Raw genomic sequence first — 14,297 nt, 5'->3', positions numbered from 1 at the left:
CCTGATTCCATTTGTGGTGGTCTTTTTTATTGCAGGCCCAACTACCTCTGCATAGCCTTCCTTAATAGCAGTTATGAGGTTTTGTCTATAAAAGCTTGCTGCACTGTGCTTATAATAAATATATCCTAATAAGTTGAAAGACACTTCATGCACACTTTCTTATAGCCTCCTTATGGTTGCAGTTTCCCAGTTCATCAAACTAACTACCACAGTGATTTCATATAAATGGACTACTTTCTTGTGATCAGTGATATCAGTAAGTTATTGTCCTTTGTGCTCGGAGTGTTTGGGCTTCCTGTTTCCCCTTTATAGCCAGGGGAGTTTTAGATCTGATTTATAGCATCACATTTGATCCTTATCACCTATTACCATAATGAATGATACTTACACCTTAAAATGTTTTAAGTAATTTTAGTTTTAAAAAGTAGTGAAAACTGTTAGAACTAAAAGGTAACTAACTAACTAAATAAATAAATAAAGCATTATGGCTAGCCACGGTGGCTCATGCCTGTAATCTCAGCTACCCAGGAGGCTGATGCAAGAGGAACACAAGCTCAAGGCCAGTCTGGACATCTTAGCTAGATTCTGTCTCAAAATTTAAGACATTAAAAAGGACTGGGAATGTAGTTTAGAGATAGAATGTCCTGTGTTCAATTCCCAGTACTGCAAAAAGAAGGAACCAAGCAAGCATGCATGCGTTGTGATGGTGTGTCCTTTAGTTTTCTATTTCCCATATAGTAAATATTATCCATGTTTCTCTTTGATCTTTATAATTTCTTAATAGGACTTATATTGGGACTTGTAGGTTGTTTACAGTTTTTCCTTTATTATAGATAATGCTACCATGAATGAGTTCAGACATATAGCATGTCTTTAAGGTAAATTCATAGTGATTGTCTTTGGGTCAAAAAATGTAAACAAATACATGGATTAAGCTTTAAGAGAAGTACGGCGGGGGTGGGGGGGTGGGGCTGGGATTGTGGCTCAGCGGTAGTGCACTCGCTTAGCACGGGCAGGACCCATGTTTGATCCTAGCACCACATAAAAATAAAGGCATTGTGTTGTGTCCATCTACAGCTAAAAAATAAATATTAAAAAAAAAAGAGAAGTACAGTAGGCTAGGGTATCTACTGTGTGACTTCTCTATGGGCATGTCCAGAAACACTTTTCTCTTTTCCATCCTATCTTCAGTGTCCCCTGCCTACACTTCAGCCTAGAGTCTTCTTATTCCAGTTGAATATAGGAATACTATTTTAAGGGTCTCAGATCTCAAGTACAGGGTGGTGGAGTTTTGTTTTCTTTGTTTTTGAAGCACTGGGAATTGAACCCAGAGCCTCCCACATGCTAGGCAAATGCTTTACCACTGAGTTTACACCCCCAGCCTTTTTTATTTTATTTTGAGATAGAGTCTGACTAAATTATCCAATCTGATCTCACACCTGTGATCTTAGTCTTTCAGGTGGCTGGGGTTACAGGTGTGTGCTACTGAGCCTGGCTAGTAATTGTCTTTTGTATGTTTCTTTGTCTTGGTGGTTTTTTCCCTAGAGCTCAATTTACTTTTTCTTCAGGGGAGGAAAAAAAAAGAAAAAGTGCTGGTGATTGAATCCAGGGGTACTCTATCATTGAGCTACATCACTAACCATTTTTAAAAAATGTTTTTATTTGAGACAGGGTCTTGCTAAATTTGCTGAGGCTGGCCTTGAACTTGCAATCTTTCTGCTGCTTCTTCTGGAGTTGCTGGGATTACAGGCATGTGCCACCATACCCAGCTGATCTCTGCTCTTATTTGTAATAGATTGAAGGGAAAGCCAACTCTTCTCATAACTATGATGATTAAGGGGATTTATAGTGTTGAAAGAAGTAGGATAAGAGAGGAAAAGGGCTAGGGATAAAACTCAGTGTAGAGTGATTGTGAGCATAGATTTCATCCCCAGAACCCCCACCCACAAACATACACACACACACACACAGAGGTGATGTAGTGGCTCACATCTGTAATCCCAGTGACTTGGGAAACTGAGGTATGAGGATCACAAGTTCAAGACTAGCCTCAGCAATTTAGTAAGACTCTTAGTGACTTAGAACCTTTTTCAAAATTTAAAAAGGGGGGCATGTAACAGAGTGGTAAAACTTCCCTGGGTTCACTCCCCACTACTCCCCTGACCAAAAAAAAAAAAAAAAAAAAAAAAAGGTACAGGGAAGATCATCTCTATACAGTCTTTATAGTTGTCCCCTTACTTGAAAACCTGATTTCATTAGTTATACTCTCCGTACTCTAGAATAATAAGGGAATACCAACTTCAGTGTGCTGGCAGAGTTGGTGATACTGGGAAGCAAAGATCCTATCCTCTAGCTAGGGAAGCACAACATAGCAGGCATCTAGTCAGAAAACAGGGAGGGAGTCACTTTTGCTTTATCCTGAGCCATTTCCTTAAAACAAAAGATCTGGCTGATTGGGAGTAGGGCCTAATGAATAGTTTTAATAATATATTTGGAATTTTCTGTTCCTTTGCCATTTGTGAAACTTGAAAAATGAAAAGAGCAGGTATCAGTTAAGAACTGATATCAAGGGTCTTGCTTTTCAAAGGTATACTAAAACAGTCTGAGGAAAAACCAGCATATCTTCTGGTAATAGTGCTTTAGGTACATTCAAATTGACAGAAACTTGGAAGGAGTGGATGCTATCTCTTTGTTGTTATAAAGGCATTTTTTTATTCATCACAATTTAAATTTAGTATTATAGAGACTTTCACAAAATTGTCCCCCTTTTTTGGAATTTTGAGATTTTTTTGTAAGAAAAATGCATCTTTACTACATTTTGATGACTGACTTCCTGGATGTTCCAGAAAAATACATTGTCTCTTTACTTCTGATGCTTGAATCATTGCTTAGTTTTATTTTTGTTATCTCTCTTTAGCCTATCAGTGCATCTTGTATAAAATTAGCGGATTCCACCAGTGGTAGAGCTTTGCCAGTAAGCATGAGGCCCTGGGTTTGATCACCAGTACCATGTATAAGTGCATGCAAGTGAACATGTGCACATATATACATGCACATGAGCGCAAGCACACACACACACACACAGAACAGATTCTGTAAACTATTAGGGGACTGGTTCTGAATCAGCAAGAAGTGATTTTTCTATACATTTTTCAACTTTTTTTTTTTTTTGTACCAGGGATTGAAACCAGGGTGCTTAACCACTGAGCCACATCCTTAGCCCTTTTTGTTTTTTTATTTTGAGACAAGGCCTTGAATGCAGCCCATGCCCATCAACTTTTTTTTTTGAGACAGAGTTTTATTTTGTTGTCCAGGGTGGCCTCAAACTTCCTGGGCTCACGCAATCCTTCCATCATAGCCTCTTAGGTAGCTGGGACTACAGATTTACACTACCTTGCCTAGCTTTACATATAGCATTTTAATCATCTGATAGTTCTAAAAGAAAAGGATTTAGAAATTCTGATTTATTGTTCTGAAGTACAATATTAAGTGAAACAGAGGCACAAAAGATTTAACAGTTTGCTGAAGCCAGGTGTGGTAGCATTGTGAGACTGAGGTGGGAGAATCACTTGAACCCATGAGTTTGAGACCAGCCTGGGAAAAATGCTGAAAATTATTCATTACTGGTAGGTGAAGAAACTAGGAATTAAACTTAGGCCTAAGCCTTTTACTTTGCTGATTAGTTATTTGGGACATCTTTAGAATATATAGTACCAGAATTTAATGATTTCCTTTAGAGAAATTTTTAAAATTTTTTCTATATTTTTACATATTGTATCTTATAGATACATTTTATTTTTTATGAATATGTTTTCTTAAGGAATATGTTGCCAAATTTTTAGAAAAAAGTGGTGGGAAATAACATTCAGTAGAATATACATTTTACCTTATAATCTTTTCTGGAATATAGCGCTAATATGTTGTTATGTAAAGCTCTCTGAAGGTGGTGATTAGAGGAAGGTACAGCAGTTTTTCCCCAATTTATAATGTATTGCACAAGTAAAGAAATGACTTTCATCATTAATTTTGAATTAATAAAAATTCCAAGTTTTGGGGGCTGGGGATGTGGCTCAAGCGGTAGCGCGCTCGCCTGGTGTGCGTGCGGCCCAGGTTCGATCCTCAGCACCACATACAAACAAAGATGTTGTGTCCACCGAGAACTAAAAAATAAATATTAAAAAAATTCTCTCTCTCTCTCTCCCACTCTCTCTTTAAAAAAAAAAAAAAAAGACCTTGCTTTCAATTCTTTAAAAAAAAAAATTCCAAGTTTTATTTTGGACACATTCAAGTTTAGTTTTAGTTGAACTCTGAAAAATAACTAGATTTTAAAATATAAATGTGAATTAAGTTTATGGAACTGATTTTTACAGTATAAATAACCATTTGTAACCCTTTTCTCTAAATTCTCCCTCTATCCCCTTTCAACCTTATTTATCAGGTGCTATGTAGTAGGCAAAGTGGGACATAGTCTCAGATTTCCACAGCATCATTTAACTCAGTTTGCTTTCCAGTTTTTGAAACCTTATCGCACTATACTTAAAAGATAGCTAGCTGACAAGAACAATTTAAAAATAGCAGACCATGGACAGGTGACAAAATGTCACACTGGCAGCACCAGACTGCATTAACAAAAATCACCAGATGTCACACACTTGATTCTATTTTCACAGCTGATTAAACAGCAGTATTTGTTGGACAAAAGGAAGAAAAAAGAAATGGCCTCATCTGAATTTGGAACTAGTTTTCCTTTTGCTGTTATATATTTTCTTTCTTGTCTGAAACCCCTTAACAACCATAAAAATGAGTACATACAACATATTAAGAAAGAATATATAGAAAAATTCTAGTCTTAGAAAAGAAACCATCCCATATGCACACTCCCTAAATTGGAAGAGTATAAATCAAAATGATAACTGTGCTTATCTTTAATGATATAAAATCTTCATTGTCCTGTACTGTCTAATGTATCTCCAGTGAGACTGTTGCATTTTGTAATCTAAACATTAATTTTTGAAGCGGTAACTAGCTTGCAGAAGCCATAAGTGAGTTTATTTATTGCAGTTCTGAGGATTGAACCCAGGGCCTTACACTCACTAGGCAAGTAATCTGCCACAGAGCTATAGCTCTAACCCATAAGTGATTTTACCAAAACAATACATAACAAAACAAAAATTACATTTAATTGGAGGGGAAAATTAAATTATATTTAAATAATTGGTTATATGGTTCTGGCATTGACCCCAAGTTTTTTTTTAAAATAAAAGCATGTGTTGTTAGCTTTCATCAACCGATCCATTGAAGTCAAACAGAATTAGGGAGAATACCAGGAAAAGTAAAAAGTGCTTTGCTTTTCAGCAATTAGTGATGCCTTCCATCTGCAAAACAGTGCCTAAGGCTCTTGTTTTTCTTCCTTAAGAAAGATTGAATTGGAAGTAATCAGTACAGGATAGAGAATGATAATTAGAAAATAACCCAGCTTCCTTCCAGTTCAACTTTCTAAGCTGAAAAATTCTAACCTCTTATGAAAAGAGTCAAAAGGATCCAAATTTTGAGTGATGAAAGCAGCACCCCTTTAAGTTTGAGAATATTTGTCCATCCCGAAATATACAAAAATTGTTATTTGGTGTAGTGGCTATAAACTCCATAATTCTTTCCTACAAACGTAGACATACGGAATAAAAGAAGTTGAATGAGGATCAGTTGAATTTGGGCTTACTTGATTTCCTTGATAACCCTTTATTATTCTAGTAATATTAGGGAACCTAGCTTTGTAGGAACTACACCCTTCTCTGAGTCACATCTAATATTCATGTATATTAGTATTTGGTAGTCAGGATTATCTGGAAATAATGGAGGAGAGAACACTGGTATAGCTAATTGAAGCCAGAATGTAAATTGTTCTTACTGAGTCAAAACCCTGTTCTGGTGACAGATTCTTCTATAATAGTTTCTGAAGAAGGTGATGGTAGGAGATAGCACTCATTACATATAGTATGAACCATAATGTTCAGGGACTTTAAAATGATTTAAAAATCAGAAAACATAACAAGGCATATGGAACATTTGCGTATGTAGAAACAATTAGGTGTGTCTTCCAACAATGGGGTACTTTTTGAAATTTCTAATAATTAGCTTCTAATAAATATAAAAAGGTCTGAAATCTATAAAAATAGGCATGGATTTTCTGTCAAAACCATTATAATGGATTCTGAATAGGAATTTTAGTATATTATAAATGCTAGCAAGATATTCTCCACAAAACTGGGACAATTGCAATATTCTTTGTCCTAATAAGATTTAAAATAATAAAAACAAAATCATTTTTATTGAAATCTCTGTAAAATGCTTACTGGCAAATTAGAAAAATTTTATTAGAATTCGTAAATTGTTGATGATTTTTCTGTTCTTACACACACACACACACACACACACACACACACATCAATGCAAGTGATACACCTACATTTCTGAGGGATTTGATTTTTATACACTTTTTGTTGTTTTGAGGGAGCTGAGAATTAAACCCAGGGCTTTGCACACACTAGGCAAGTATTCTTCCAATGAGCTACAAACCCAGCCCTTCACTAATTCTTAGTATGAAATGACCTTTCACAAATTATCATAGAATATTTAAGAAATTAGGATGTTTTGTTTAGGTAAAAAATGCATATTTTTTTTCCTAGGAATTTATAATTCCTCCTTTTTATTCGAGGCAACTGCTCTGTTTCTTCTTCTGTGATGCTTTTCTTTTGGGCCAGAAGAGCTTGATGATGCTGTTTTTTCTCTAATCTTCAATAACAGAGTTTAATACCAAGTAATAATTGTCTCTTTTGCAATTATGTATAAAATCATATTCATTGTAAAAATTGATCGCTTTTACTTTATCTCCAGCTTTCTCTATTAATAACTGTTTTCTCCCCACATATATGCTTGACATTTTTAAATTTAAATAGTGGTTGTGAAATAGAATTAACATTTTCTGAGAATTTTATAATCCTTGACATAACTGGACATTAAAACCTCAAAGAGCTAGGTATAGTGGTACATGCCTATAATCCCAGCAATTTGAGATGCTGAGGCAGGAGATTGCAAGTTCGAGGCCAACCTCAGCAATTTACTGAGGCCCTAAGCAACTTTGGGAAACTCTATGTCAAAAAATTTTAAAAAGGGCTGGGATATAACCCAGTAGTAAAGTACCCCTGGGTTAAATTCCCAGTACCAAAAAACAAAAACAACAACAAAAAAACATTAGTGGTAGAGTGATTCTCTGAATTCAGTCCTCAGAACAGCAACAAAACAAAACCTTGTAGAACCAAGTTTATACATATTAGCTTTAAAAACTGTTGTGTTAATAACTGTTTTGTTGAAAGAATTGATCACAAAATTTTACCAAGTACATTTTCCCCCATACAAGATACTGTTTAATTTTTCTATTGATATATCCACTTCTTGGTCTCAAATAACAAATGAAAAAAAAATCAAATATCTACATCTTTCACTTTTATCCCTGAGGGTCATTAGTTGAAACTTCTGATTCCAGCTCATCATCTAGTAGACCAGAGTTTCGAAACTCTGTGAAGGGCTAAAAAAAAAATTTTAGGCTTTATAGGCCGCATGGTCTCTGTCGCATACTATTATTTGTTTTTGTTTGATTTTGCAACCCTTTAAAAATGTCAAAATAGTTCTTAGCTCAGAGACATACAAAAACAGGCAGCTGACCAATATAGCCAAAAATTTTCAACTCCTGTAATAATTGTAAGAATAAAGGTCTGGAAATTAATATTATGCCCAAGGTCATAAAACTAGTTAATGATGGGGTAAGCATAAAAACTCTATATATTTTTAAACCAGTAATTTTTTCCCCACTCTGTTACATAAATTTCACTATCTTTCTTCTGGTTGCCATTCTAATAATTATGTTGCAATTTTGAGCCATTATGAAACCTGTTTCTTTTTATTCTCTCTAAGCTTCAAGTTTACATACTTTTTGTTTTGGCTGCTTGAATTTGAAAGGCACTATGAATGATTGTTTAAATTAAATTCTTAATCCAGGGAATTGGCATGTTCGAATTGGAATGTGGAAAATGTGAAAATTTCAGACTATTATAACAGAAGCTTCTTTTTTGTTTTGTTGTATTTTATTTGTATTGAGACTTTGCCTTTGTTTTAAGACTTTTCATGTGTATGTTTTATGACTTGATTTACAAAGTTGTAATTGCTTTGGCCTTTGGTAGCATTTTTGTTATAGATTGATCTGTTTTAACTTTTTGTAATGTTAATATTTTATAATGTATCTGAAATTATTATATTGAGTTTTCTTTTCTTTGGCTTAAAATAAAATTACTTTATTTTTTAGGTCGCATGGGAATAAATTTCCACCATCCGGGAACAGATAATATTATGGCACTTAACAGTAAGTCCTCATATGAAATATTCTGTAAAAGCAACAATCATGTTTGCAACATATGATTTCCACCTTTCTTATTAACTGTTCATTATATTTCAACCTTTCATTGAACATAGTGTCGGCCATTATTCTATACCAGTAGTTCTCAAAAGTGTGGGGATTAACACATCAGCCTCCCTTAGGAAATTATTAAAAATGCAAAGTTTCCAGCTCTTCTACATACCTACTTAATCAGTTTAAGGATGGGACCCAGAAATCTGTGTATTAAGAAGTCCTGTACATGATTCTGTGTGGGCTAAAGTTTTAAAATTATGACTCTGTGGCAGAGTTGGCAAACTATAGCCCAGTAAATCAAATCTGGCTTAATGCCTGGTTTTTTATTTATTTTTATTTTTAAAATTTGTTCTAATTAGTTATACATGACAGCAGAATGCATTTTGTTTCCCTTTTTAATATATATATTTTTTAGTTGTAGTTGGACACAATACCTTTATTTTACCTATTTATTTTTATGTAGTACTGAGGATCAAACCCAGTGCCTCGCATTTGCTAGGCGAGTGCTCTACCACTGAGCCAGGATCCCAGCCCTGCATTTTGTTTCTTAGTGCCTGTTTTTGTAAATAACATTTTATTGGAACATAGTCACACCCATTCATTTATAGATTGTCTGAAGCTCTTTTCGTGCCTCAAAGCAGAGCTTACAAAGCCTACCCTATTTACTGTCTGACCCTTTTCAGAAAATATTTGCCAACTCTCACTCTACATCATTAAAGTGGGGCAATGAAGGAAGGAGATTGAGGGGGAGGAGTAGGGAAGAGAAGGTGAATGGATAAATCAATTAATTCATACATAACTCAGAATCTTCTCGTTATGGGCAAATAGCTGACATGGATTTTAAGCTGAACATCCAAGGGTCTCCCACATTAGTGAAATTTGCATGTTATAGGTGTCAGTAGCTTTGTAGGTTAAAATTGGTTTTGACTAGTATAATTGTTGGGTTAAGTACTAGAGCAACAAAAATTATATACCAGAAAGTCATGATATATTATGTATATAATATGTGTATTGTATCAGTTATTATGTATTATATCAGTTAACATTGGAAAAAATATCTAGCTAGCATCAAGTCTCTTTCTAGTGTTGTAGACCAAATAGCTTTATAGAAGAATAGTCTCTGAATAGAAATTGACAGTCACAAGGACCATTGAATATTTCAGAATTGAAATTTTCTCTTCTATCAAGTGAGTGAGATCAGATTGTCCTCTCTCATCCTCCCAGATAGTCAAATTGATTTATATACATATGGGAGAAACACTTGGTAAATCTAAGGCTGTGTTATTCCTTTTCCTTTTTTTTTTTTTTTTGGTACTGGGGATTGAACTCAGGGGCACTTGACCACTGAGCCACATCCCCAGTCCTATTTTGTATTTTATTTAGAGACAGGGTTAGTTGCTTAGTGCCTCATTTTTGTTGAGACTGGCTTTGAACTCATGATCCTCTTGGTTCAGCCTCCCGAGCTGCAGTGATTACAAGCATGTGCCACTGCACCCAGCTCCTTTTCCTCTTGATTAAAGATATTGAAATACCAATGAAATTCCTTAAGACAGATATTTCCAAAATATGTATTCCACATTTCCTTTGTTCTGAGATGCATTGTGCTTACCAGTGAGCACTGCCGAGAACCACTGGCAGGGCTTTGTGTTACAAGTTAATCATTTTAAAAATATAAATATATAGCTGGTATCCCCTCCTTTGGAGGGTCTTAGAAATAATAAAAATTCTGAAGTATTTAATTCTCATTTTTAATTTTTTTTCTTTGGTTTTGATGCTGGAGATTGAATCCAGGGCCTCAAACATGCTAGGAAAGTGCTCTACCACTGAGCTATATCCCCATCCCTTTTTATATTTCATTTTAAGACAGGATCTTGCAAAGTTGCCCAGGCTGGCCTCAAATATGGGATCTTCCTGTCTTAGGATCCCAAGTAGCTCGGATTCAAGGCGTCCACTGTCATGTTCAGTTCATTATCTAATTTCTAAAAGTAGGGTCTCTTTACATTTAGATTATGCTACCTCTACTCTTTTTTTCTAAATGGATGGAATTAATAAGCATACTTATCTTGCTGAGTTTTAGCAATAATTAGTTGTGAAAATGCTTCAGTTAGATGATGGGACTTAGAGTTGAATATAAAAGAACAGTATGGTAGTGTGTCTGCCTGAAGCAATTAGTATGTATCTGAGAAAAGATCTAATTTGACATGATGTAAGCCATCTTTTGCAAGAAAGAGAGAGTGTAATTTGTGACATTTTGGGTAAAAAAGAAGCTAAAAGACATTTTTTTTCTTAAAAGGTTTTGATTATCTTTGATTTGATTTTCTTTAACTCTCTGCTTTTAAATAAGATATTTCATTTAAGTTCTTTCCACTTTGTGCATGTTGCTCAAATCACCCTTTTAGCCTCAATTCTCTCATCTTTGAGAGAAGGGGATTGATTAGGTAGTTTTAATGCCTGCTTTCAGCGTGTATCTTCTGTGGTGGTCTGATATATTTCAGAGTACTAAAAGGGCCATTTTGCTGTTATCTTTATCAAATGTTGATGAGCTCCACATGGTTACAGTAGGACAACACATAGGAAAGGGCATCAATATTCACATGGTTCTGTGGAAAGGCATCAGTATTCACATGGAGCCCTGTTGGCTGCTCAAAATGCACCATAAAAACAACCAGAGTTTGGGCTGGGGATGTTGCTCAACGGTAGAGCACTTGCCTAGCATGCATGAGAATCTGGGTTCTATCCCCAGCACAACAAGAAATAAAACCAAATAAACAGCAGGCACAGTGGGTGACACATGCCTGCAATCTCAGGAGGATCACAAGTTCAAGGCCAGCCTCAGCAATTTAGCCAGGCCCTAAGCAACTTAGTAAGACCCTGTCTCAAAAAATAAAAGGGCTGGGAATGTAGCTCAGATATTCAGTCCCCAGTATTGGAAAACAAAAACAAAAATAAAACAACCAGAATTTGACATTTGCACTGCTTACTGTGAATTTTCTTTTGAAGTTTGGCTCTAACTTGAGGTGATCATAATCCTCTTTGGGAGGTACTTCTAGGACTTTCAGGCTTTGACATATTTGCTGTGATAAAACTTTTCTCCCCTTTTGTAGAGTTAAGCCCAGATCATCCAGCAATGTATGTAGCACACATGCACACATACATACTTGTGTAGTTTTTGTCTCCTTTTTCTGTCTTCTATCCTGTGACTGGCCTGTTTTCCTTCCTTTCCCTCAAGTTTCATATAGAAATAATTGAGATGAAGTCACAGATATTAAAACTTTATCCAGATTTATGATTATTGGAAGGGACTCGTTTGAAGTTGAGCCATACTTTCAGGAAAGCAGTGGCTGGTTAAGAAAATTGAGGATGCTTTTTTTCCATAGAGAAAATAGGCTGTTATAAACAAGTAAACATTAGAAAGTTACTTGATGTGTACAAAATTAAAAACAGAGGAGTAGTGTGGTTTAAGTGATAGTATCATTGGCTCAAAGAAGGTATCTTCTAAGCCAGCTGAAAAGCACGTGAGACCTGAAGAGAAAACAGTGAATTAGCGTAGCCTTGAAACACATGTCTGGAGTCAGGCAGATCTGACTCTACCTCTTATAGCTCTAGGACCTTAGGGCCACATTCTTAACTCCTCTTTGCCTTTGGTTTCTTCACTTGTAAAATGGAGAGCATGATCACTTTGCAATATATCTATATCTTTTGTGTGTATGTGTGTGGTACGGGGATTGAACCCAGGAGTGCTTTATCACTGAGCTACATCCCCAGCCCCTTATTACGTTTTATTTTGAGACAGGGTCTCACTAAGTGCTGAGGCTGGCTTTGAACTCGGGATACTTGTGCCTCAGCTCTTGGTAACCAGGCCTGGCAGCTACATATAATGCTTTTTTTTTTTTTCTTGGTACCAGATATCGAACCCAGGGGTGCTTTCTTTCTTTCTTTCTTTATTAGCTTTAGGCGGACACAATATCTTTATTTTATTTTTATGTGGTGCTGAGGATCGAACCCAGTGCCTCAAGCATGCTAGGCGAGCGCGCTCCCACTTGAGCCACATACCCAGCCCCTTTATTTTTTATTTTGAGACAGGGTCTCATTAAGTTGCTTAGGGCCTCTCTAACTTGCTGGGGCCAGCTTTGAATTTGTGATGCTCCTGCCTCCTGAGCTGCTGGGATTACAGAAGTGTGCCACTGCATGTGGCTATATATAAATCTTATAAAGCTCAGCATAGTGCCTGATTTGTAGATAATGCTCAAGTTAGCTACTGTTGTAGTTGTTTACATCAGTTTTATTGCTGCCTTTTTAAGATCTTTTTTTCTTTGCATATTAGATTTCTAAAACATGAATGTATCATACACCATTTATATTTAGATAGATGTTTTCTTGATGAAATTTAAGGGCGCACACCTATTAATCATCTTGTAAGGCTAGAGTGACTGTACTGGGATACATTCCCATCTGTTTGGGGTGAATCTTTTTTTTCCCTGGATGAAATACTTTCTGTCACCTGACTTTGGAATATGTGTCTTCTTTGGGTCCTACAGTCCCTTCACAGCTGTTACATCTCTTGTGATATTGGCACTATTTATGATAGTTCCAAAAGGTAAATAATTTAAATGTCCTTCAATTAGAGAATGTATAAAGAACTTGTGGTATATCCATACAATGACATCGTATTCAGCAATAAAAAGGAAATGGACTGGTGTGACATACAATTAATTATATTAATAGCTCTTAAAATAATTATGCTGAGGTAAAAAATAAAAAACTAGACCAAAAAAGTCCATATTAGATGATTCCACTAACATAAAATTTTAGAAAATGTAAACTAAACTACAGTGACAAGACAATAAAGCAGCTTCAAGAAGGGAGTTTTTGAAGTCATAGTGTCCTCTTTTTTTCTTATAATAAGTTGCATCTAGTTGAGTGAGTCTCTCAATCTCCTTAAGCCTTAGTTTAAAAATCTACACGTGGACATTTAATGATTCTCACCCTAACCACGTCATTGTTTTGTAAGATTCAGATGAGGTAAGGCAGATATACAAATAAAATATTTTACTGCTACATTTGGGAAGTATTCAGAAAAGATATTGTCAGAAAAAAACATTTTTTTTTGACAGGACAGAGGTTCAATATTGTTTAAAAGTTCATGCCATTTTTTCCTCAGATCTTTCAGATTGTAATTAGAGAATATTCCATGGTAAGAGGTGAAGTATTACTTCCCCTCTGACAGGGTGAAATGATTATTTACCCTCATTCTTCCTTATCAAACTGTCTAAAATGTTTATAAATTGAAGCATCCAAGAATAAAACTGGAACAATCTAAAAGACTTAAAATTTTAATATCTTTTGTAAAAAAGGCAAAAACCAAAAAGGGCTGGGTTTGCTGCTCAAGCTTGCCTAGGTTTGATCCACCCCCCCCCCGACACCCACCAACTAAACAAAACCCTAAGGACATTCATCTAGTTTGAGGAGTTCTGAGGTCGTTGCTTGATAAACATTTTATTCATAGTTTAAGGTTATGGCATCTTCCACATTTTTCTCTCATTGATTCCTTGAAAGTATTTTGGAAGGTTTTGATTTTATTTCTCTTTGAATTGAAAGCTGCCAGTGCATTTTTTTAATCAAAAGAGGAAATGTGAAAGGGCATTGGTATGAATATTTGTGTTGGGCAGATTCCTGTGTGACTGCAGAGTCTCTTCTTCACTCTCCCTTTAGGCTTTGCTGAGTGTGAACTCCTTGGGGAGAGGTTCAGCTGAGAAGAAGTGGCAGAGAGGGAGCTGACACATGATGCATTTAAGCCAGAATGGGAATAGAGCCAGCTTTGCTGGAATTCCGAGTG

At 35.7% G+C, this 14,297-nt stretch overlaps 1 protein-coding gene across 4 annotated transcripts in view; it reads left to right on the top strand.

Moving 5' to 3' along the window:
- Positions 1 to 14,297, top strand: part of Cpeb3 (cytoplasmic polyadenylation element binding protein 3) — a 191,306-nt gene that overhangs the window by 73,640 nt on the left and 103,369 nt on the right. For all 4 annotated transcript variants that reach the window (XM_076835065.1, XM_076835066.1, XM_076835062.1 and 1 more), the window contains one exon: positions 8,357 to 8,413. In XM_076835065.1, coding sequence (XP_076691180.1) covers positions 8,357 to 8,413 — 57 coding nt within the window. The remainder of the gene's footprint in view (positions 1 to 8,356; positions 8,414 to 14,297) is intronic.

This window comes from Callospermophilus lateralis, chromosome 15 (assembly GCF_048772815.1).
Source record: "Callospermophilus lateralis isolate mCalLat2 chromosome 15, mCalLat2.hap1, whole genome shotgun sequence".
In the NCBI taxonomy this organism is placed as follows: domain Eukaryota; kingdom Metazoa; phylum Chordata; class Mammalia; order Rodentia; family Sciuridae; genus Callospermophilus; species Callospermophilus lateralis.
The sequence above is the reverse complement of the archived record's forward strand: the minus strand, read 5'-3'. Positions and strand labels throughout refer to the sequence as shown.